The sequence below is a fragment of the Pleuronectes platessa genome, chromosome 12, assembly GCF_947347685.1.
Source record: "Pleuronectes platessa chromosome 12, fPlePla1.1, whole genome shotgun sequence".
NCBI lineage: Eukaryota > Metazoa > Chordata > Actinopteri > Pleuronectiformes > Pleuronectidae > Pleuronectes > Pleuronectes platessa.
Window position 1 is genome coordinate 26,110,481 of NC_070637.1, and position 25,138 is coordinate 26,135,618.

The window sequence follows — 25,138 nt, forward strand, 5'->3', positions numbered from 1 at the left end:
TAGTGTTTGTGCAATATGTTCTGCAGCTGCTGGATCTCTTTGTGCGAGATCATTTCCCCCATCGGGACAATAAAGTATATTTGATTTGATTTGGGGAAATAGTTGTGCAATATGTTGTAAAAACGATAAGAGGGTTGGAATGATTCGTTTGTTTGTTTGTCCAGTATCCTTTTTCATATGTGGAATTAATGAACATGATTTATTGCTCTGAATGAAATATGCACACAAACATATACATAATATTCATTGTTTGGTATAATACATTTTAGTATATGTATGAACTATTTGACTATTCTATTGTTACCGTTCTAATTTTCCATTTGATTACCAGAATTAATAATACTACAAATAATATTAGTAAGATAAGTAATGTGCGCATAGTTCATACATATTTAACATCCTAGTCTGAACCATATACCTTACCCTGTTTAATATTACATCACAATGTGACTCCTTGCTGCTACTTTAATCGTCCTCCCTCTTTGAGATGGTTTCCACCACCAGTTCAACCACATCACCAGTGGATGTGCTGCCTTCACTTTGTGCACTGTTGTGATTTACTTTATGGTTCCTGTTAAGTTATATTTGGTTATATTTAGATGTTTCTGCACTTGTGCTGCTGTAATACTCAAATTTTCCTCAAGGGGATCAATAAAATATTCTCTGTTTTATAGTAATATGAAAATATAACGGTTATCTGTTTATTGACTTGGTTTTACTTGATCAGCACATTTTATTGATCTTTTAATTGTCTGTGCACATCTAGTATAATATCATTTTAACTGGATTTTTAACTTAAATGACATTAAATGACTCCATTATACATGTTATTTATTAGATCGCAGATTATCGCCCTAAAGGTGCCACTGTATTATCTATATTTAATTTGTCAAGGTTTCCACATTGATTTGGGGATTCATACATTTTTGCAAGCAAAGACAGAATATACAAACATTATTAAAAATAATAATTTAGCTGAAATGCTTGGTTGAAGTCATTCAGATTGTACAAGGCTCAGGATTTATTGTTCTATCTTCAGATTGTATTTCTGCGTTTTGTTCTCCATGGTGGATTTTGAGTTTAGAATCTTGTCTTTGTTCCAGGATGATGGAATCAAGCCTGAACAACATGGCAGAGAGAAGAGAGCCGCTCGAGGACCACGACTCAGCACGACTCAGCACTTTACCACACGCACAGGTAAAAACAAAAAATAAATGAACAAGTGAAGGAAAAGAAAACGCTGATGGACGAGTTCATCACAGGTTTTACTCAAAATATAACAAATAAAGTTTTATGCATAATTAGCAGCAGGTTGTCGGGTCCGACTCGTTCAAACAGGAACATGTGGGAACATCCAGACGAGGGGCGGAGCTTGTAGAGCAGCAGGGGGCGGAGCCTGTAGAGCAGCAGGAGGCCGGACATGACGTATAAACTCTGCTGTGGAAAGATCAGTGTTGTTGTTTACAGCTCGTCCACACAGCTCCGCCCCCCCGCTCACTTGCTTAGAGACACAGTTGGATCAGAGCTCGTTCACGTGAAGCAGCCGCTCACTGACTCACCGGCTGCTTCTTGTCAGTGGAAACAGTGAAAACACAGAGTTTCTCTGGTCTCAGCTGATCACAGATCAGCGCAGCAGCTTCTTGATCAGAGCAGAAGCTGCAGGTGGTTTCTAAAGAGCTTCAGTTTCTGTGTCCGCCTCCAGTCTGAACTGCTCTCACTTTCTGTTTTCACATTTAAAACTAAATATATATTTTTAAGCTATTAGGCTGCAGCTATATGTTTTTTTTTTATTTCAAAATAGGGTACTTCTTATTCAAATAGCCCTACAAAGCTCTGTGTTAAATGTATGTGTTAAAGTAGGCCGACACTTGCCTGTGTATTTTCTTCTCTTCATAAGTTTTCTGTGTTTTCCTTTGTTGTAACAGGTACAAATAGCAATAAAATGTCAACAGTTTTTTTATTGTCGTTCTATAATTTCGTTAATGCAACAAACTATAGTTTAGTATAGTATAACTTTATATTAAACTTAATTAGCTTTGTTATCAAATATGTTTTGCGGCTCCAGACAAATTTTATTTGGGGGAAGAGGGGGCAAAATTACTCTTTTGAAAGTAAAGGTTGCCGACCCCTGCTATGGACCTATGCTGGTAGGGATATCTAATGGACAACCTAAGAACTGCAGGCTACACTATTTAGCAGTTATAGACACAACACAGGGTCCCTGGGCCTGAGGAGAGAAGAAAGGGATTTAATGTGGCTATTAAATGTGACTAAAACTAAAATGTAATTTGTTTTCGTCGATTAAAACTAAGAAGGATAAAAACGACTAAATGTGACTAAAACTAATATGCATTTTCGTCTAAAGACTAAGACTAAATCAAGAATAGCTGCCAAAATTAACACTGCGCTAAATGTCCAGAGCAACTGACTCTGACATTAGCATGTTCCCACACAGCCTGTCCAGAACATTTCTGGAACATGTCAAGAGTTCCGTTGATGTGTGACAGCAGCTGCAGTGAACTGAAGCCTCCACAGGTTAACATACCTGGGAAAGAGCCGTCTGTCTGTATGACATGGACTGTAAAGCTGTAGAAACACATTGCTTGTGTGTCTGACTCGTTGCAATGAGTTGTCACTTGTATCTGAATGTGCGACAGTGATCAGCGTCTTCATGTGGTGGACGTGAGTGAGAGACACATGCACAGAGACATCATCTTCACTGTGAATGCTCACATGCATCATAGATGTCTCCATCGGAAAAGGACTTGTTGAGATAAAATGGGCAAGATAATGTTTATCTACAATAATTATATTGATAGTAAATCTAATTCCTTGATTAATCAGAAATGATGACCTCATTCTTTAATCTAGCCCTGAGGCCTGTTCATACATGAACTGTTTCCTTTAGTATGATGCAATCATTACCTGCTTCACTCCAACATGTGCACTTCAGTTTCGCTGCAGCCTGAATCTGCCATCGTGTCCCGATATGTTCTCATGTCACCTGTCTGGTCAGCTCTCCCCTCATATAAGTGACTGTACACAGGTAGAAGTGGACCCTGATAGAACAGCGCCCTCTGTAGGCTCAGGTGACCAACACCTGTCATGTGACCTTCTTGCTCTTTGACTGTTTGTTGTAATATCTTCAAACATCACTGATCTGTTCTGAAACCTCAGTGTTTAACTGTGCCCTAACCCTGTTTTCACTATGTCTCTGAACCACTGACACGTTGTTGACTAATCCAGATGTGAGCTTCAATCTAAAGCCAGAACATGTGTCCTGTGCTTTTCCTGCAGCATTCCAGCATCGAGGAGCGAGACCACCTCCAGGTCTTCCTCCGAATCCGACCCTTCACCTCAGCAGAGAGAAGTAACGGAGAGTCACTGGTAAAACAAAGAAACAGGCCCTCGTCTGCAGGGAGTTGATTCTGTGGACTAGTTGTTTTTTAGTTAATCTGTTCTGCAAACAAACATCAGCTGTTTTTTTACAGGATTGTGTTTCCATCGAGTCTCCGGACACAGTCCTGCTGAAGCCTCCATGCTCGACAGACAAATCACTGCCACAGACTGGACAACGCTTCCAGTTCTCTCAGGTCGGTTCCTCGGGCAGACTAGGAAGCCACAGGCAGAGTTATCTTCTTCCACAGACTGGTTCTTCTTCTTCTATTACAGACACTTGAAAGTATCCACTCATTATTTCTGAGCTTGTTTCCTTGCTTCCTCAGGTGTACGGCCCTGAGACGACGCAGAGAGAGCTGTTTGAAGGCACGGTGAAGAACTTGGTGAAAAATGTTCTTGAAGGAGAAAACTCGCTGGTTTTCACTTACGGAGTCACCAACGCTGGGAAGACCTTCACCTTCTTAGGTCTGTTCCTGTCCCTCGCTCATTTACACCTGGTGTTGACCTCTGTCCTGAGGGGTCAGTGCTAAGTTCAAGTCTGAACGCACCTGAACACATCCCCCTGACACCTGAGCACTCAGGACTGCAGACTCAGCTGACCTCTCTGACCCACTGCAATTTAAATGTATTTGAGCTTTTTATGGTTCTCATTGACCACATGTGGATATGAAAGGACAATTGTTTATTTACCTGCAGGAAGTGAGTTGTGGTCACAGGAGACACATTGAGGACGATGATAATACCCGGTGTGAAGAGGGTCCCAGACGGTGCTACACCGGTTCAACAATATTGTGACAGATTGAGATTTTGTCGCTCTCAGGAGAAAGTGATCTTTAGAGCAGCAGCTTCTTTAAAGCACTAAGCTGGATCCGTTCTTTAGATTTAATGATGAAGAGGAGGAGGAGGAGGAGGTGGAGGAACATAACATGACCACATGCTCTTGTCACTCCAGGTCCAGATGCTGATGCAGGGATCCTGCCCAGGTCTCTGAACGTCATCTTCAGTAGCATCGACGAGCAGGTGTTCACCGGGACGAGCATCAAACCTCAACACTGCAGTGACTTCACAGGACTCAGTGCAGAGCAGCAGGTGGAGGAGGAGATGTTCAAGAGGAACCTCTTCAGGCAACTGAAAGAAGTAAGTACTCTATTCACCTGTTGGAGAAGAGGCTGCTTGAAACCAACTCGGTCCAACCACAGACTGTAAACAAAGATGGACGTGCCAGCTCTCAATTGTGAATACAAATGCTCTTGATCGCCCCCTGGTGGCTGGTTGCAGTATAGGTCATATACTCCTCCATGTTGGCAGACAGGACAGTAGTCATCTCACTGATGTTTGCTCAAGTGTTTCTGATAAGTTTGGTTTGAATTAATTATTTGATGATATAAAAACAGCTGAGAAGTCATGATTGACAGTTGAGACTGACTCCTGATTGGTCGGAATCATGTAAGAGCAGGACTTTGTTACCGTGGCTCCACTTCACGATTACTGCTGCAAAGACTAAATGATGTCATCACCATAAGTTAGCAGCGTTAGTATCGAGTTAGTGTTTTACTTCTGTACAATGGATTAAAGAGACACGTCCTCCATCCGCGGCTCAAATACTGTCTCGTGTCCACAGGTGAAGGTCGGTCCAGCTGCCGGCCACGAACCACCATGTTCTCCTCGTCCCGTCACATTTCATCTGACAACTCCTCTCTAAAAGATCAATTATAATTGTCACTCTATTCTCTTATTAGGCCTCTAAAGGTTTTGCTCGTCCTTTGCTTCAGGCCAGTGAAGTAAAAGTGAACTTCACTCTAACTGTAACATAAACTGTTAAAACTTCAAACTGCAGCCGAGGAGAACCTGCCTGTTTCCTTCCTGCATGGTCATACTAGTGACTCGGACATGGCCCCAGGAATTGTTCGTTAAATAAACCTGCTGTTTGCTCTTTGTCTTTTAGAGTGACCGGAGCAATGCCAGCCTGTTGAACTCGACCAACAAGACGCTCATTGAAGGTAGGTGTGTTTGTTTAAAGGGAAACTTCATCCTTAAGGGTCTTAAAAAGAGATCTTTAGAAAGTAGTGCTGGGAGGTGAAGGGGTCTCACCTTCAGGCTCCTCACGGACCACAGCTGCCCAGGCGAGATGAGTCCAGATGGTTTGAAACACTCGGTGCCATTAGGAACCATATTCAACATTAATGCAGTTTTTTTTTTAATTATAAATGTGGTAATAAATGTACAATTAAAACCAATATTGATGATACAAATGACGTTGTGTGTTGCTGCTGTTACTGATGACCTTTCTCTGAAGGTGCCTCCGTCCTCGGGTCGACTGTGGCTGCAGAGGACAGAATCAGCCTGGATTTGCAAACGCACTCTAAGTTCTCTGTTTGGGTTTCCTTCTGTGAAATCTACAATGAGAACATTCACGACCTCCTGGAGGTGGCCTCCAGCGGGGCCCTGAGGAGGACGGTCCTGCGTCTGTCACAGGACGTCCGGGGCAACGCCTTTGTCAAAGGTTCGTCGAGCCGGTTTAATGAAATGACTTCATACGTGATGTTCGATGAGATGCAGCAGGTTCACCCTTGTGACACCTGCTGCTTATTAATAAATCATTTTTGGAGATACATGTTACAGAACATGTTAATCAAGGTTTTCCACTTCTTGCATGCTGCTCAGGAATTTCAGATGCAGCCAGTGGCAGTGTTGGCTGATGCTAGTAGAAGTTTGGAGAATTCTTTAACTCCTGCTAGAGTGCCTGATGTGTAGAAGAACAACAGAGGACCTTTGATATAAATATCTTTGTGTATTTTGTATGTAGACCTGCGCTGGGTTCAGGTCGACAGTGCAGACGAGGCGTACACGGTGATGAAGCTGGGGAAGAGGAACCAGAGCTTCTCCTCCACCGGACTCAACCACCTGTCCAGCCGGAGGTGAGGAGCGAGGCAGCAGCTTGGTCTCTGGGAAAGACTTCTTATCGACCAGCCGTGAATCGGTCGCACTCTTAAGTCTGTTTACACCCTTTTGATATAAAGTCCATGAAACATGTGTTTTCTCTGTCTCTCTACAGTCACAGTATTTTCACCGTTCGCATTTTGAGGATTGACGCTTTTGGGAAGATCCCCACAGTCAGCGAGTGAGTAAAACTCGAGATTTAACAGGAAGGCTGGAAAACCCGTGTGCAGAATGAAACTAAGCATGACATGTGGAGCCATGTTGTTCATGTAGATTCATTTCTTTGTCATCAGGCTGTGTCTGTGTGACCTCGCCGGCTCGGAGAGATGCGCCAAGACTCAGAACAGAGGAGAGCGTCTGAAAGAAGCTGGAAACATCAACACGTCCCTGCTCATCCTGGGAAAATGCATCAATGCCCTGCGGCACAACCAGCAGGCCAAGTGAGATTCTGACTCTGTCGTGGAAGACACAGAGCAAACTGAACCGGCTCTGTTAGATCACTTTATTCATCTAGAAGGTTAACACACATTTCCCCTTTGACTCCAAAGCTCTGAATTGAAAACTCTTCTAAAACCTGAGGGTTTTCTGAAGAGCTGGATGAAAACTAATTTTTCAAACTCAAATATGAACAAATTAATAAAACCCCTTGCTTACATCGTAAATCATTCCATAAATGTGATAAACAATAAAAAAACAACATGTATAAAGTGGCAAACTTGCCAGGACCAGCTTCCTCGTCCTCTGACAGGTCTCTCACAGACCGAGTCGGGATCAGCAGGAGCAGCGTCTGAGGCTGAATCTTCCTCGTTGAAACTCTGCTGAACGTGATTCTCTGTTTATCTCGGATGAAAACAGTTTTATTTGGTACTTTGGTTGAGTTTCGTCAGCACCATCTATCAAAGCCAACTGAAGCAAACCTTTCCCTCCCTCAGGCTGCTTCAGCATGTTCCCTTCAGAGAGAGCAAGCTGACCCACTACCTGCAGGGCTTCTTCTGTGGCCGAGGAAAAGTCTGCATGATAGTCAACATCAACCGGTGTGCCTCCATGTACGACGAGACACTCAACGTCCTCAAGTTCTCTGCCGTGGCACAGAAGGTGCATTTTCTCAAGTCCATTTATTTGATATGAAAAACCAATCTACCACTGCATCATCAGATTTATTTATTAACCAAATCATCTGTTTCCAGGTTGTAGTCCTGTCCACAAGGCCTCTGGCCTCGAAACCGCAGAGGTCTGAGAGGAAGACTCCTGGCAGCAGGGGGAGCTCTCTGATGGACTGGGAGAGCAGCCTGGAGGATGTGAAGGTGCCGTCCTCAGCCGGGATTTCATTCATTACAGTTTGATATTTTACTGCTGTGTTTTGGATCTTTCCTTTCCTGGCTTTAATGATTCACCAGATAAACCTTCATAGGACACAGTGTGAAATGAGGAGGGAGCGAGGAAGACGGCAAAGGGCCGGATCAGAACCAAACCTGTAGCCAGCGCCCTGGGCCTCAAACCATCATTGTGTCTTTCACTGTGTTTGTCCAGGAGGAAGACGACAATGAGTACGAGGAGGAAAACAGCCTGATGGAGGAAACTATGGACCAGACCGGGAATGAAGACGATGATGAAATCCTCACCAGCAAACAGACGCACCAGGTCAGCCCCTTCACATTTGAATTAATATTCATTTTAATGAGTTTAACAAAGAATTGGAATCATTAATTTAGTAAAATCTGTAAAATTTTCAATGAATGGAATCAGTAGTTATTTGTATTGTAGCACAGAGTGTGAGTCAGATTATTACACATCTGATAAAATACAATATTTTCATAATAAAAACTGTTTTTACCAAACTTTATTTTTACTTTAATTTATTAATGTGCTTTATTCTCTCAACTTTAATAAACGCACATATTGTACATATTTTCATATTTTATTTATATATTTCCTAAATCTTTGTATGCTTATATTTCTAATCTTGCATGGAGCTAATGTAACAGACACGTTTCTGGAATCAATCAGTATTTCTGATTCTGACAAGAGTTCTGAAAACGTGATTTGCTCTCTGGTCATTTTCTCAGATCATCTGTGTTCTTTCTTCATTTCACAAAGTATTTTGCTCTCAGCTTTCTGCCTTTTCATGAGTAATTATTAAATTCTCTTTCACAGGACATGTGTTGAATATATTTGCTCAAATCTCTCCTGTTTGTTGTGTGTGCTCTTCAGCAGCAGGTGGCGCTGCTGAGGCAGCTGCAGATTGAGCTGAAGCAGGAGCGAGCGGCGGGTCTGCTCACCGAGGCTCGAGTGAGAGAGGAAATCAGCAGAGAGTTCTCTGACCTTTTCTCAGAGATGCAGGTCGACTTCAAGTGAGAACGTTTTCTAAAGATATTCAGGCAGTTTCACTTTTATTGATAAAACGATGAACATGAAATTACAGAGAATCAGGAAGACAAGCAGCGAAGTTAATGTGATTTCCCTTTGACTCACGAGTTCTAGGATATATTTTGCCTTTATAAACCACTTCTCTACAGTTCATCATTGTTTGGGCTTCATAATGTGTTTGTATATTTTAGTTGAAGGATCTCAGGGATGTTTAAACCTGGTTCTTACTCAAGTCACATAACAACACAACTAACTGATGAAGAAACTGACTTTTGTGAAAACTCTATCGCACAAAACTGTCCCTGGAGGAAACCGATCAAAATGTTCAGTAATGAACTCTAGACACTTGACTAATAGAAGTGTGTGTCTGTGTGTGTTTCTCGTGCAGTGAGCGCTTGGTGAGGGAGAGAGAAATCTTGGAGGAGCGAGCAGACCGGAGGCTCGAGATCTTTAAGAACCTCGTTGACAATATGACCAAAGCTGGAACCGGTCAGGATGCACAGGACATGGTATGACTCTCTCTCTCTTCTGCTCAGATCAGTCAGTACAGCTGCTTTCAGACTGGAACTGAATAATCAGAGTATAAAGTCCGTACAGAGAAGATCCCGATGTGTTGTGCATGTGAGAAAAGCCAGACGCAGGTAAACTCAGCAGCCGATTCTCCAGAGTTCACCCGCAGGTCATGTCTGAAACATGTCATTAATGTGAACACGCATTCTAGAGGATAAACATCTGGTGATTATAACATAACGTTACAAGCTGAAGCTGAATGACAGTGAAGATGATTCATATCTCGGTGGCTCCCCCACACTCAGAGAAACATCTGTGTTAATCTTTGAGTTTCACTTTTTCTTGATCCTCTGTCTAACGCCTGTCGCTGAAATAATAATTAAGCCGGTTGGAGTGAATTCATTTGACCTGAGATCAAAGGGAGTTGCAAGTTTTGTAATACTTCATCTTTGCAGAATTCAGCTCATTTGATGTCTCTTTCCGAGATGGAATGTGAACTTCTCAGGTCACTGTTCGTTCATCTCCCGGACGTTTCCCTCCTCCTGCAGGACAAATCTCTCGACTCCTCCGACCTGACAGACATACATGAGGCAGCAGGTAAGTGTCGGGGCTCATGTGAAACAGGAGCCGTGGAGGAGCTGAGGAGGAAGGTGCTGCAGCTGCATGAGCACCAGAAGAAAGTCCAAGAGCAGGAGGCTCATAAACACAAAGGTAAAGATGAATCCTTCAGTTTCTCTCTATGCTTTCAGACATGACCACCAGGAAATGTCCATCAGCAACTTCAACAGCACATTGAATATACACACGTCATATTTGACATTAGAAAGGTCCATAACTGGATCAGTGTTGCAAGACGTCTCTTTGACTGTGTAAAAGGTGTTTTTAAAGTGATTAAAGAGTTTTTGTGATTGTGAGCTGGAAACCAACATGTCACTGCTTCTTACTTCCTGTTGTATTCATTCATTTTCAAGGCGAAACCAACGAAGAGGCCGAGGAGACGATGACGCTTCTCTCTCAGCTCCAGCAGAAGTCGTCTGAGGTTTCCCGGCTGGAGAAGCAGGTGGAAGATCTGCAGAGGGCAGCACAGGCTCGCTCACAGAGCCGCTCCTCCACGCTCGAGAAGGAGAGGTCACCTGAGAGGTCACCTGAGAGGTCACCTGAGAGGTCACCTGAGAGGTCACCTGAGCAAGAGCAGCTGCAGGTAAGAACCAAGGACGTGAGCAGGAGAGTCACTTTAAAGATGATGATGATGATTTTATGACCTATATCCACATACAGATACAAACTGTCCAAATACTTCATGACCTCATCTGTTTTAAGGCCTGAACTGTGTCTGACCTGAAAACTGTCAGGCCCTTTAGCCACTTATCTACTCTACAAAGAACTGAATGTATTTCTGCTTCTCTCCAAAGGAAATGTATGTAAATATGTAAGTTCACTGTTTCCCTGAAAACAGACATCCTTCAAATAGTAATAATAGTAATAATAATAATAACAATATTCGATGCTGTTTAATTCGTCTTTCCTCTGACACCTAGGAGGCGCTGGCAGCCCTGGAGAAGGAGAAGAAGGACAGAGAAGATGTGGTATCTGCTCTGGAGTACCAGACTTTGGGCAAAGAGGAGGCTCTGGCTTCTTTAGAGGAGGAGAGGAAAGCAAGGGAGGACGCCATTGCCTCAGTGGGCGAGCTGAAGCTAGGCAAAGATGAGGCGATAGCATCCCTGGAAAGAGAGAGTAAAGACAAAGAGGAAGCCATAGCAGCTCTTGCAGAAGTGAAGGAGGCGCTCGCTGCTCTCAGTAAAGAGAGGAGCGTCGTGGAGGAGACTCGCTCTCTTCTGGAGACAGAGAGGATGAAGACCAGCAGCCTGGAAGAGGAGAGAGAGAAGAGGCAGCAGCAGGTGGACGCCCACCAACAGGAGGTCATGGACCTGACTTCCAAAGTGGAAGCTGTGGAGCGTCAGGTGAACCAGAGCTTAATGTTTAACCTTTTGAAATGAAACTGTAAATAATTAGAGAAGAGTTCTTCTCCTCCTGTGAGGTTTGGTTTTCATTAGGCTGCTCGATTACTGCAAAACCACAACTCATTAGAAACATCACACACTGAACAGAGAAGTTAATCATTTAGTGCCAAGCAGATTATTGTTGATGGTGTGTGTGTGTGTGTGTGTGTGTGTGTGTGTGTGTGTGTGTGTGTGTGTGTGTGTGTGTGTGTGTGTGTGTGTGTGTGTGTGTGTGTGTGTGTGTGTGTGTGTGTGTGTGTGTGTGTGTGTGTGTGTGTGTGAGAGAGCGTGTGAGCGTGTGTGTGTGAGCGTGTGTGTATGTTATAGTGCGTGTGTGTGTGAGCGTGTGTGAGAGCGCATGTGTTTGTGTGTGAGCATGTCTGTATGTTAGAATGTGTGTGTGTGAGAGCGAGTGTGTGTATGTTAGAGTGCGTGTGTGCTTCATGCTCTGAATCTTCTCATCAGCTGCTTGGTGACTTGTTGGTTTTCATCCCAAAACAAAAAGACCAATTTTTGTTGTTGTTGATAAACCTGCAGGTGACCAGTGAGAGAGAGAGAGCAGATCATGTGACAGTCCAGCTGGACGAACACTCGAAGCAGCTCCAGGTGAAGACTTCTCAGATCCACGTCCTGACGCTGGAAGCTCAAAGCCTGAAGCTGGAGCTGCAGAGCTCCACAGCGCCGCCCGGCAGCGTCGGGGATCAGCTGAGAGACGAGGTGTCAGCGCTCAGGAAGAATCTGGCCGATGAGGAGGAGAAAAATGAGAACAAGCGCGTTCAAACACTGGAGCTGGAGCGTGAGCTGCAACAGCTGAAAGAACAGCTGGAGCAATTTAATGAGCAGCTTCATCAACAGCACGAAGTTGAAGAGCTGAGGAAGAAGCTTCAGGAGCAGGAAGTGATGTCACAGCAGACACTGGATGAGCTGAGATCTAAGCTTGAATGTCAAGAGCGTTCGTCCAAAGAAGACGAACAAAGACAGGCCTCAGAAATCCAGCTGGAGGAGCTGAAGTGCAAACTGAGTGAACAACAAGAAACTTCTGACAAAGTCTTAGATGATCTGAGGCTAAAGATCAGCGAACAGGGGAAAACTGCAGAGCTGCTCAAGGCCGAACTGGAAGAGGCTAGGTCAAAGGTCAAAGGTTCCTCCTGCTCTGAAGAAGAGGTCAAGAGGTTAAACTCTGAACTCCAGACAGAGGTGGCAGCCCTGAGAGAAAAGATTTCCAACATAGAAGAAGCTAAAGCGTCTGCCTCCGAAACCAAAGCTCCGCTCGCCTCCTCAGAGACTGAGACTGAGAAGGACAAACAGACGGAGAAGAGCGCGTCTGCAGAGCTGCAGAAGAAGCTGCTGCAGAAGGAGGTTCAGGTGACAGCCCTGCAGAAGAGCCTGCAGGAGGCTCTGGAGCGGCGGGAGGAGGAGGAGATCCAGGCGGTGCAGGAGGCTCGACGTAGGGAGGCGGAGAGACGCAGGGAGCTGCTGGCTGTCGCCCACGAGGCCATCGCTCAGAAGGACGAGGAGCTGGAGAAGAAAGGCGGCGAGATCGACAGGTGGTTGTTTATCTTCTGCTACATTTACACTTTACAAGTTGTTTTTTAATTTGTACTGGAGCAGAGAGGAGAGTTTCCTCCCCACTCTGAGCCTGGTTCTTAAACTCATCTTCAGTTCATCATGATATGTTGAGATCATGAGGTGTTTCTTTTTGAATGTTTCTTTATTGTCCCTTGTCAGGCTGAAGGAAAACGCTAAGCAGGCCTCAGAGAAGGTGGAGAGCCTCGGCCTGGAGCTACAGAGGAAGGAGGAGGACGTGTCGGATCTCAGAGAGAAGCTGGCTGACTACAAGAAGCAGGTCCAGCAGGTCCAGAAGGAGGTCGGCACACTACTGTGTACTCTGTCAACACAAATGTAGAAGAGCTGCTGACTTTGGACTTTGTGTCTTTATCTTAGTGTGGAGACACTTAGATAAAGATACACATTTAGATTCAGATCAAAGACCTTTGTTTATCATAATTTGCCACCAAATTGAAAACATCATTTTAGTTTTGAAAAAGACGAAGAAACATAAAACTGATCTGAACCTAAAACCATTTCACTCGATATAAAATAAGTAAATAGAAACGTCAGGAAGCTTCAACTTTGACTTACGAGTGAGTGTTGTGGTGGTTTTCCTCAGATTTCTGCGATGAGGGAAGAGGTGAAGGTTTCCAGACAGAAGCTGACGGACACGGAGAAAACCAAGAAGCAGCTTCAGTCTGATGTGGCCAACAGAGACCGAACCATCCAGCAGCTCAGACAGGTGAACCAGGAAAACAACAGCGCCCTCTTCTGTCTGAGACATAGAATGATCCAGTGGATTTAATTTGTCTCGGTCTTCACACTGTTTTTTTAATGTTTTCATGTTGTCTCTTCAGGAACTGTCATGTGACACAAAGTCTGACCAGACGCTCTACCAGAAGTCCTGTAAAGGTGTGTGTGTGTGTGTGTGTGTGTGTGTGTGTGAGTGTGAGTGAGTGAGTGAGTGAGTGAGTGAGTGAGTGACCCAATATTCATGAGAACAATCCTGTAATATATTTCAAAGCTGAAAACACACTCACTGGTTCTTCTCTGTTTTGTTGATCTGCAGAGCTTGAAGCCAGAGGACGGGTGATGGAGGACATGCGTTTGGCTCTGACGGAGCAGGAGGAGACCCAGGCCCAGATGGAGGACGTCCTGGAGCAGAAGCTGAACCTCATCCAGGACCTGTCCGACGGTAAGAGGACACCGGGCCTGAATGATCAGGGGAGAGGGTGAAAAACAAAGCACCTGTGCAATCGTCTTATAAATTGAACTGAAAAAAAGTCAGATTCTTTTAAATTTTAGATTTAACAATAAGCTAAAAATGTCCTTAAATATCTGGATTTATAGTTTATGTGGAGGCATCATCTGCTTTGAATCAAAGACGACTAATCTGTCCTAACAAAACTTTAGAATTCAAATATTCACTCTACTTTGCAATGTAAAGAAACAGGTTTTTTTCACATTTCAGAAGTGGACAAACTGAAGGCGAAGCTGTGGCAACAGGACGGTGGAGCCGACGCCCACTGTCGGGTCGACAGCTCGTCACATGACGTCAGACAGGCCGAACAGGAAGCTGCACAGGCTCAGGACAAACTTAAGGTAATGATGGGAACTATATAGATACATGTTGTGTTAGAGCGAAGGAGCAGAGATCAAATACAAAGTGATGGAAGAAAACAGGACAGTTGACAGTGAAGAGTATTTACAGTAGTGTGCGTTATCAGATCTGTAGCTGCTCTTACACCTGCTCCATCCTTTTTATTGATTTTAATTCACAAAATGCTTCGAAAATGAATGAAACAACATTGTTGTTTACAGCTGTGTACAGACAAACACCAGGCCGAACGCAAGAAGTGGCTGGAGGAGAAGCTCTCTCTGATTGGCCAAGCTAAAGAGGCCGAGGACAAGAGGAACCAGGAAATGAGGAAGTTTGCTGACGACAGAGAACGTTTCGCTCGCCAGCAGATCCAGATGGTGAGGAACATCTGGACATGGAGAACAGCTGAGACACAGAATGAAGAATCCTTTTGGATCTGTACAGTCACAGTTTGTCCTGAAGCTACTGGTAGAGATTATTGACAACGGCCCAGTTTGTCAGTTGGTCAGCCAGAATCTAGTTTGAACTCCCAGTCAAATAATTTTCCATAACTGGCTCATCAAGATGTTTAGTGTCTCATTTTTGTTCAGCTCTTTGTTATCTGACCCGTCTAATATTCTCTGTTGGTGAATCAAACATGAAGAAGTTCAGAACAGCAAAGTCTCTTCTTTAGATGTTTTTAATGATCATAGCGACCTCTGAGGTAAAGACCTCTGCAGTCTCTACTTAGCACTAAACTACCCCCCCATCTCTTTCCCCCAGGGGGCGCTGTCGTCCCAGCTGACGGAGAAGGATCAGACCATGGAGACTTGGAGGAAGGAGAGAGACACTCTGGTTTCAGCTTTAGAGGTTCAGCTCCAGAAACTTCTCTCCAGTCAGGCAGAGAAAGACAAACTCATCCAGGAGCTACGGCACAAATCCACACAGCCGCCACCAGAGGTCAGTGTAACAAAGGAGGTCACAGAACAAACTGCGGAGGGAGAAGAGAGAGAAGCTACAACTTCTCTCTCTTCAAAGCTCTTTCCTGGTGGATCCATAAAATTGAAGGTTGAGAGAAATGTCACTGACCAAACGAATCCCAAGAGCCCATGAACTTCCTGTTGCAGTGTGTCGGTGGTGATGATGGTGTCGGTGGTGATGATGGTGGTGATGGTGATGGTGTCGGTGGTGTGGGTGGTGTGGACGTGGCAGAGCTGCAGGCGGCTCTGCGTGAGAGGGAAGCCGACATCCAGCGACTGAAGGAGGAGCTGGAAGCGTCCACTGTCCACCAGGTGGACACGGTCCCTCAGGTCGGTCTGAAGAGATCTGTGGTTTCTTGTGGATGTGGACATTGTTTGTTCTGACCTTGTTCTGACCTTGTGTTGAGGAGAACCAGGAGGAACTCCTCAGAACAACCCAGGACTGTGATGTGTGTTGTGTTTCATGTTGTCGTCACTCTGAAATAATCACACACAGACGCTAAGGTTCCACTGGACAGACGAGTGTAGCCTCAACACATTCAATTTATCAACATGATATATGGATTTTATTCTCATCATTTACATAAACATCTATTTCCTGTTCCATCTATGACAGGAGAAAAGCAGCGAGAGCCCTGCTCCACTGGCAGGGAAACCCCAGAGTGAAGCCATCAGCGAGAAGTCAGAAGGACGGACGGACCCCAGAGCGTCAGTGAGCAGCCAGGTGAGTTCACACAGGAGGTGAGACCTCATTCAGCAAAATGCATCACGAGCTTGAGTCTGAAGGGTTGAGTTTTCTCTAATGTTTTATATCTTCATATTTAACTTAAATGTGAAACACAAAACATCGTGATTGGATTTGGGTAATTTCCTCTGTACTTAAAATCTATTTCCTGATTGACTGATATCTTTCTCTCTCTCTCTGTGTGTGTGTGTGTGTGTGTGTGTGTGTGTGTGTGTGTGTGTGTGTGTGTGTGTGTGTGTGTGTGTGTGTGTGTGTGTGTGTGTGTGTGTGTGTGTGTGTGTGTGTGTGTGTGTGTGTGTGTGTCTCTCGCAGGGCTCTGCTGGCTTCCCATCTGTTCTGGATGCGTCGGAGATCTCCACAGAGAACGGACGGACGAGCCGCTTCCCTCGGCCGGAGATGGAGATCTCCTTCAGCCCCCTGCAGCCCAACCGCATGGCCCTGAGGCGCCAGGGGGAGGAGAGCGCCGTCACCGTGAAGATCACCCGCTCGGCGCGAAAGAGAAAGAGCGGAGAGATGGAGAAGGTAAGAACCCATCACTCATCAGGGAGGGTCCTCAACATCCTCAGGTTTCACTCTTCGTGGATTTACACGAGATAACGACTCAGAGAAGATGTTTTATGTTCAGATGTTTCTCACTCATGTTCTGCTCAGACGCTGAACTTGAATGTATTTTGAACTTTGACTGTCTCCAGTCTCCAGAAGAGATGGAGACAGTTGGTTGTGGATGTTTGAGCCAAAGGAACTAGGTCAACAAGAGACTTACTTCAGTGCCATTCAGGAACATCTGAGTTCTGAACTGCTCTGTACTACAGAGGGTCGGTGAACACTGATCTCAGAACAGTTGAGCGACAGGTTAAAGGTCGTTGTCGGGGCAGCGTCTCACTGGGATTCCATTAAATGCAGTGAGGAGCTGCTCTCGTGTACTGGTTTGTTTCCACTGATGGGAGGGAAGTGGGCTAAAGCCTCGGTTACGTTTGTTTCCCAGAGGTGTGACACACACGCTCATGGAGACACATGTACACAAACAACCAATGTAACATACACACACACATCAAACACAACCACAATATATTTGTACATATTACACTCATGATACAGTAAATAAATAATAATGAATTTATTATTAAATGTGTTCTTTGGTACAAGGTTCCACACTTTACTATAAATGTTGCCTTTCTAATAAATATTAATAAAATGAATTTAAGTAGAATAAACATGAAACCTCATTGTATTCCTACAGAGAGTAAAGACACTGCACACATTCATGTTCCAGGTCCCGTGTCACTTCCTGTCCCTTCCTGTCACTTCCTGTGAAGGTCTCTGTTCACTCGGCTTCCTCCACATCACTGAAGAAAAACATCCGATTCCATTTCAACATTTTAAGACCTGAAGCTCACCGACCGGGTTCGGGTCAAAAATCCCTTTTTCCTTTGCATTTTGACCAATTGTCACTTTGACTCAAAGATGAACTGATTTGATTTCAGAGGTCAAAGGTCACGGTGACCTCTGTAAAAACACTACGTAGTCTGGTTGGAGGAGACGTACTCAGGGCGGTGACTCCAGTTTAATGTCACTGGTACAGGCTAATGGTTCTAAGGGGTTGGACTTAATGAGGTGCGTTGATATGATAATGGTGGAAATGGTTTCATTCTGTGTTGAAGGATCTGAAGATCTGAACAAATGCCAAAAGTTAGATCTCTGTTAACGGACAATAATAGTTTGGGTGTTTTTTTTTCTTCCCATTGACTTTATGAATTAAAACATGAAGAAGGAATCAAACCACAGACGAGGCCTAAGAACCAGTCGGTGTTCTCCTGCTGCCTCTTTCATTGTGTTCTGTGTTATTGGTGTGATGACCAGTGGAGCTTCTCACTCCACTGATCCACATCTAGCTTCAGACTATCTTCACTGCAGCTGGTTGCTCACCTGGTAAACACTGGGTTTCTCTGCTCCTGATCCCAGGAGGCTCTATCTTTTTAGAAGGTGCTGATATATTCTGCTGAGGCGTGAAAACACCTGATGTCAGTAATTCAAATCCACACGTGCTCAGTGTTTTACGTTTACTCCTGATGAAGTTACTTTTCACAGCACCATGAGCGTGGCTGCAGGAGACAATGTGACGCAGAAGGACAAATGAAGGACACTGCGTCTCCTGAGTGTTCAGATGGACATGAGGAGCTGATGTCAGTGATCTGTGCTGCAAACAGTTTAACATGGAGGTTTTAATTTGCAGCTTTTAAGTTAGCAGATGCTACACAACGTGTCATTTTAGGTTTGACTGAAATCGACAACACTGGTGTGCACATTGTGTGACTGGAGAAGGATGTGAGTCTGCAGCAGTCACCTCAGGTTGCTTTGGGGTTTCTGTAGAGACACATCAGTTTCCCAGATGAAGCTCTGGACCACAGTCCTCTTCGCTCCACTCAGACTGAACCTTTCTGAATAAAAGATGAAGATGGTTTTGAGGAGAGCTGGACGTGGAGTAAGTCCACTAATGACTGTGGTTCCAAAGAGCAGCTCCGGAGGAGGGAGCTGGAAAGACTTGGCCTGTTTGCTGGGGAGGCCGCTCGTAACGCAGATTCAGATTTCATTCTGGGGATCTGGGGCAGACTCCCAGGTTCTGAGGGTTGAGAGATGTTTTTCATTCCTTTCCAAAACCGCACGACATTTACATTAAAATCGTTAGAATATAAAAGCCCATGTGTTTGAAGATTGATCCACTTGAGGCCCTAAAAAGTGGAGAAATAGGATCTAGGTTATAATTGAGGCGCATATTCTTTCTTAACAATCCCATTCAGCATCAGAGACACTTTGTTCTTTATCTGGTTCCAGTAATGCCACTGCAATGACCCAGTTTCCACCTGGAAAGCAAAGAATTCAACCTTATCTTAACAAAGGAGAGGGAGAAAGACAGGAGGAGGTTTGAACTGAGAGAGTCGACACATTCAGTGAGTGATCTACAGGAGAGAGAGAGAGAGAGAGAGAGAGAGAGAGAGAGAGAGAGAGAGAGAGAGAGAGAGAGAGAGAGAGAGAGAGAGAGAGAGAGAGAGAGAGAGAGAGAGAGAGAGAGAGAGAGAGAGAGCATAATAAATGGAGGAAGAAGAGTTCAGAGGGAGGTGGAGGAAGCACAGAAAGAATAAACTGGGAGACATTGGTTGAGGGGAAGAGGTTAGAGACGCCAGCCAGGGAGGAAGAGCAGAGGGAGGGAAAACTGCAGTGGAGAGGAGGAAGATGAAAGATCAAAGCTGGGCGGGGGGGCGTTTGGTGGAGGCCAGATGAAACAGGAGGGATTGTGGGTCGGACGGCTGGAGGGGAGCAGGAGAGTCTCCTTCTGAGACACTTCAGATCTCACATCCGATCACATGACGTCTCCACTGTATCACTAACTCTGGAATGAAAGCACTTCCTGCTGCTCTGGAAACACAGAGACTGGTCTTTATCTTGACTCTCACACGAGGGAGTGTACCATTCACAGGATGAACTCATCTACCTGTACACACTCGAGCACATGTTCCTCCTCTTTTAAAAAAACATATCTGACCAAACCCCCGGATCGGAGTCGGCATCCAGACAAACAGCCAATCAGAGCACGAGTCCCACAGAAGCATCCCTCTGTGGTGACAGCGGGGGTTCACTCTCACGTCAGGTTTGGAGTGACGGGTGCAGAGTGACTGACAGGTTGACGTGTGAGTGACAGAACTGCATTGATGCCACAACTACGGCTGAAGCTGTCTGAGTGGACAGTAAAGACTTTGTGGATCCGTTGTGTGAACGTAGAGTTGTGAGCGATGTCGATTTAACTGAATATGGAGTTTCAGTTTTATCGATCTTTTATGGATAATATTGATTTCTTATGAAGTCAGTATAGTACTCTGCGTTTAGCTTCAGAGTCAGAGATCTGTCTGCAGAGGGCGTTTCCACATCATGTCTCCCCCCCTCACCCGTCTCTCGCCTCACCTTGATCCGACCGAGCGGCGGCAGGAGCAGAGAACAGGTTCAGGTCTGATTAATGGGACAATACTTGATAGGTCCTCACAGAGCTCAGGGAGACTGACGCCCTCGTCCTCACAGTCACACATTTGCATTGTTCAGGTCGGTGGAATGAAAACAACCGGTGATGAATGTGAGATCCTTGAATATGAGACCAGACGGGTTTGACAGCCGGACGTCTCGTGTCATCAGTGAGGAAAACATCCCAGAATAAGTAGTTTTTCATCCCGAAGGAAAATGCAAACAGTAAATGACTGGAGCCTCCGTCAGGGAAGAGCTCTGGTGTGAGGGCTTGTTGGTGTGTAGGTGTTGAAGAGGACGAATCTCCTTCACATGAAGCACGAGGGTTCAAGCCTCCTCTCTCCACTCAGTGAAATGCACTCCTGTGGTTTGACACAGTTCGATATGTTTGCTGAGAACAAAGACATTTAAGATAAATGATGAAAAACTGGTTTATGTGACTGACGGGAGGTCATTTGTATATCACATTATATTCACATTCATTCAATGTGATTACAGGAATAATCGAAGGGAGGAGGCTCCACAGCATTAAAGTGTTTTTCAGACAAATGAGGAAATAAGACAGAAACTAGAACATGACTCAGTCGAGCTCCGGAAAATCCACCGAGCTGCTTTTAAGAATCCACAAATATTAAACTGAATTTCTCAGTAAACTCTTTCCATCACTTAAGAGACTCAGATCTTAACTCATCACTTCAGTCTGTGAACCTTCAACATTTTAAACATATTCTCTTCTCTCACTTGTTCCTTTGGGACTTTATCACGTGTGCGTCTACATGTTTATAGAAGCACACGGATCTCAACACATTCATATTAATGTCCTCCCCTCTGTGAACAACACAAACTATACACCAGTCACAACACACACAAGGAGGCCTATTGGTTTTTAACATTAAACATGAATGCTGCAGGGGGGGGGGGCATCGTCACACCCGGGGATTTTTTATATCCGCCCGAGGGTCTGAACTGTGTAAAGCTTTAATTCTGCCTTTTAAAATAACATGAAACATTGAAGTCGGGTTCTTCTGGGACCGACCCAGAATGTGAACGTACACCAACGAGCATGTTCACAGGGAACCTGAAAGACGAGAGGGTTAGATTTATATAGAATGTGTTTGGCTCCAATCTCTACGGCCTGAAATCCAGTGAACTGAATTTTAAGTTGTTAGATTTACGGTCTGGTTACAGCAGAGATCTGTCGGCCCAGTGAGGTCAAGCACCAGATGGTGTGGATCCAAATCAGATGAACTGAAGTGGAGCATGTTAATGAAAAGCTTAGTCCTGCCCCTCTTGTGTTATCAAGAGGCATTAATCAGCTGTGAAGTCATCGTTCAGACTCATAACGGAAACAAGTCTTCACAACTGTTTCCAGGTCAGTGAACACTGAACACTGAAAAGAGAAGAGAAAAAGAAGTTCTGACCTTTGAGTTTGTTGCAGAGAACTGGGACCGTGTCGTTTTCTGTCGAAGCTCAGCCGTACAGAAAATTGTTTTTACTACACCTGAGACATGGTGGAAGAAAACAGTTCCAACCAATAAAAGTAATAAATCATTTTTAAAAACAGCAGCTTTCAGGCAAATGCTCAGAGAAAGTGAATCCTGTGAGGCGACACGTTTGTGTGTCTGATGTTAGACCTGCTGTCTTCAGAATGCTTCACATGTCCTCTTTGTAATCAGTGTTTAAATGTAGACGACACTCAGGCCTTAACCAAGTTGTTTCTTTTCTTAAGTCTCACATTTTCAGGAGGAGTAAACGACGACCGACACGTGAGGTAGATATTTTTATTCTATCAAACAACTTAATGTTTTCATCCCTCATCACATTCTCCATCATCACTTACCGAGGTAGCTTAGTGTTCACGTGTTGATCTTGTTCCTCTGAGGTTTTCACTCAACGCGCTGCATAGAGCAGGTTCCAGTTGGCAGCAGCTGAAGTGTGAACACGGACAGAGACTTTGACCATGAGGCTTCGAGCCAAATGAGACAGTGAGTGAGTCGTCCTCGTTCAGCTTCAGCCTCTTCAGTGGCTGTTGTCCAACAGGAGACAGGAGGCTGAGTGAGGAAGTGAGGAAACTGTGTCTCACTCCTGTGGCTCTCCTGAGTGGGAGAATATTTACATTTGATTACAAACCATAATCAGAGTGATGCTTCTCACCCATGAGGATATTTACAGGTTGCTTGTTGGAGCATTAACTCGTTCTCACACCACGAAGCAAAGTGGGACAGATGCCTGAAGACGCTCGGCTCACATCAGGATGTGATGTCACAGATTCCCTCCAAAACAAATCTCCACGATGTGCGTGAGTCTGAACCTGGAGGTGAAGAGCAGCGCTGAGGGGGCGGAGCCTGTGGATCAGATACTGTGTGTTCAGGAGGAGATGTTCCAACCTGAAGACGGTTTCTGTTCGGCTCATTAAACACCGGAGCCCCTGATGTTTCAGGAACTGTTTATATTGATGCTCTTTCAGGAGAATAGCTCCCAGGACACGGAACAGGCTGAATTCCATATCAGCCTCCATCACAATAATCCCACAACATTGTTATTCCTTTCTTATTTTACCATGAAATATATATTTCAGTAAAAATAGCAGAACTTTCACCGTATTTGACATTAATCCGCTGGTTTTAGATTGAAAGGTTGGAGTTTAATGCTCAGTGACCTGAGAGACTCAGAGCTTCAGTCACAGAGACTCGGTTTTGTTTATTGAAGTGAAATCAGAATTTAGATCTAAGTGAATAAATCAGTAAACAGGTTGATGAGCTTTAGTTTGACGTGAGCGCAGGAGACAGTGACCGGGTCAGATGAGTCGTCCTTCACCAGGAGACCCTGTGGGGGGGGGGGCGCTATTGACCAGAGAGTTTTCTAAGACGTTTTATTAGAGCTTTTTGTTTTTTCTGTCTTCTGGGGAATTTCCAATCGAGCTGTAACTGCTCCTCTGAGGTTGAGCCTCGATGCTCCTGGATGTTGGATTCATAATATTAATATTAATATTAATACGCTGCTCTGGAGTGCTGAGTCGCTGCTGGAATCACTCGTCTCGTACAACCACAACATCTACATGTAGATGAAATGTAATAATGATGAGCTCAGCTCAGGTTCCTGTGGGATTATTTCATCACCACAACTTTCTGAAAGATGATTAACAATCGATTCCCCGAGCATCACTTTATTCACTGGAGAAAACCATTTCATTTACATGACAGAAACATTCCCATCACACAAATGAATAATTCCTTTTCTACTCTTCGAAAAGTTCGAACTTTCTTTACTTTGTCAAACTTTAAGCTTCACTGCTTCACGACAGTGTATCTTTGTTTTCATCAAATGGTGCAAAGACGTTGTTAATGTTGGTTTTCCCACAAACTGGAATAATTTAGATTTAATGGTTAAAAAGATCTTTGCTCCATGTGACACGTTGAGCAGCTTCGTCCTTCTGCTTCTCTTCTGTCGGCGCTGGAGGGTTTTCTTTATATTGTGGTCGTCATCACCTGCTGCCCCGTGTGACTCCGCTCAGAGAGACAACTTGAGGACACATGAGTAAATGAAGTGCTCCCCCTCTCACTCTGTCCTCTTGTCTTCATGTTCTAACCTCCTCCTCCTCCTCTTCCTCCTCCTCCTCTTCCTCCTCCTCCTCCTCCTCTCTCCACTCTGCAGATGAGTTCCTAACGATTTATTGACCGTCCTCGTCCTCAGAGGAGACGACGCCGCTGTCCCAGAAAATCTCTGTCCCAGTTTTTAGCCGTTGTGATTTTGGTGTTTGAGTTCAGTGGCCGTGTCAACAGAGGTGCTGTGGACTGATGAGTCCACCTGCTGTGGCTCAGGGGGCAGAGCGGGCGCCCTTTGGCTTTGTTGATAAATCTGTGTTCGTGTGGCAGATGAGAAGTCGCAGGATTCACTGTGTTGGTTAGAAACTGTCATGGTGGCAGAAATTTAGTGTTTGAGCTGCTGCGAATATGAAAACCATATTTCTGTCTCATTTCACTCAAACAAAACCTTCACACGTTAAACTCCGAGGAATTAAAGAGCTTTATTCTTTCAGTTGTCCCAGCGTCTCACTGGCGTCTCTTCATCTTTGTCCACAGCCTCAGTTCACATGATCTTGTGTCTCCTGCGTCTCGCTCCTCTCATCTCTCACGTTTCATGTTGTTGGTTTATCACCACTCATCCGTATCTTTCTCTTTCCTCCTCTGAGTAACTCAAACACTCCAGCTCCAGTCTGTCTTCACATCTCTACCTCCATACTTCTCTCTCTCCCTGCGGAGTCAGAACCACTTCACATCTCTGCCTCTGATGGTTTTATTCAGTTTATTTGGTTGTGGCATGTGGAGGAGGTGGAGAGGGGAGGAGGCAGCGGGTGCTGTGGTGGAGAGGAAGGTGAGCTGGAGGGTGAAGCCTGTGATTTACCAGTTGATCTTTGTTCTGACCGCTCTGTGGTCATGAGCTCTTGTAATCACCATCCTCCTGTTTGCTGGGCCCGCTCCACTGGGAGGAGACACTGGTGTCTTCATCAACCCACCGTGACCTCGCCCATCGGTTTGTGAGCTGCTTGTTTGAAGCACAGTCTTAGTGACCATATGTGGAGGCACGAGGGGGTGGAGCCTGACTGAGAGCGTGAGGACGCTGCAGGTCCTGCTGCAGCCATTGGACGAGACGGACACAAGGGTCAAAGGTCGTTAATGCAGAAGAGGAGGTGGAATCAGCTGCTGGACGTGGTTTGTGTTGGTTGTGGATTTTAGTTCCCATGTTCGTCTCTGGAGCATTGACAGTTAGCACGGAGCAACACACGGTGTGAGTCCTCAGTCACCTGGAGACACTGACCCTGAGTGTTTCATTCAACACTCAGACCTTCTCATGTCATTTCATTCAACTCATCACATCAGGGAGAAAAGACACTGCATGAAAAGTGTCTGAAGAATCAAAACAATATGAACCATAATCCACAGAAAAGTCCCAGACACCGGGAGTGGCTCTAATGGACGTCACACGTGTTCCTCACTGACCCACAATCTGGTTTGTGAGACACGCAGACAACAAGTTGTGACCGGGAGCGGTGGTT

At 44.9% G+C, this 25,138-nt stretch overlaps 1 protein-coding gene across 5 annotated transcripts in view; it reads left to right on the forward strand.

The window, feature by feature from the left end:
* Positions 1-25,138, forward strand: part of LOC128453012 (kinesin-like protein KIF20B) — a 29,673-nt gene that overhangs the window by 1,948 nt on the left and 2,587 nt on the right. For 2 of the 5 annotated variants that reach the window (XM_053435598.1, XM_053435597.1), the window contains exons 2-30: positions 1,104-1,197; positions 3,298-3,387; positions 3,492-3,593; positions 3,726-3,864; positions 4,352-4,536; positions 5,345-5,399; positions 5,696-5,902; positions 6,206-6,317; positions 6,455-6,520; positions 6,633-6,779; positions 7,272-7,434; positions 7,527-7,643; positions 7,870-7,980; positions 8,551-8,690; positions 9,095-9,215; positions 9,765-9,927; positions 10,188-10,417; positions 10,755-11,177; positions 11,754-12,763; positions 12,945-13,083; positions 13,387-13,509; positions 13,625-13,679; positions 13,837-13,962; positions 14,239-14,369; positions 14,589-14,744; positions 15,130-15,306; positions 15,474-15,656; positions 15,943-16,050; positions 16,384-16,593. In XM_053435598.1, the coding sequence (XP_053291573.1) occupies positions 1,105-1,197; positions 3,298-3,387; positions 3,492-3,593; positions 3,726-3,864; positions 4,352-4,536; positions 5,345-5,399; positions 5,696-5,902; positions 6,206-6,317; positions 6,455-6,520; positions 6,633-6,779; positions 7,272-7,434; positions 7,527-7,643; positions 7,870-7,980; positions 8,551-8,690; positions 9,095-9,215; positions 9,765-9,927; positions 10,188-10,417; positions 10,755-11,177; positions 11,754-12,763; positions 12,945-13,083; positions 13,387-13,509; positions 13,625-13,679; positions 13,837-13,962; positions 14,239-14,369; positions 14,589-14,744; positions 15,130-15,306; positions 15,474-15,656; positions 15,943-16,050; positions 16,384-16,593 (5,082 nt within the window). In that variant the 5' untranslated portion in view covers position 1,104. The remainder of the gene's footprint in view (positions 1-1,103; positions 1,198-3,297; positions 3,388-3,491; positions 3,594-3,725; positions 3,865-4,351; positions 4,537-5,344; positions 5,400-5,695; positions 5,903-6,205; positions 6,318-6,454; positions 6,521-6,632; positions 6,780-7,271; positions 7,435-7,526; positions 7,644-7,869; positions 7,981-8,550; positions 8,691-9,094; positions 9,216-9,764; positions 9,928-10,187; positions 10,418-10,754; positions 11,178-11,753; positions 12,764-12,944; positions 13,084-13,386; positions 13,510-13,624; positions 13,680-13,836; positions 13,963-14,238; positions 14,370-14,588; positions 14,745-15,129; positions 15,307-15,473; positions 15,657-15,942; positions 16,051-16,383; positions 16,594-25,138) is intronic. The other 3 variants (XM_053435601.1, XM_053435600.1, XM_053435599.1) reach the window with 3 other exon arrangements.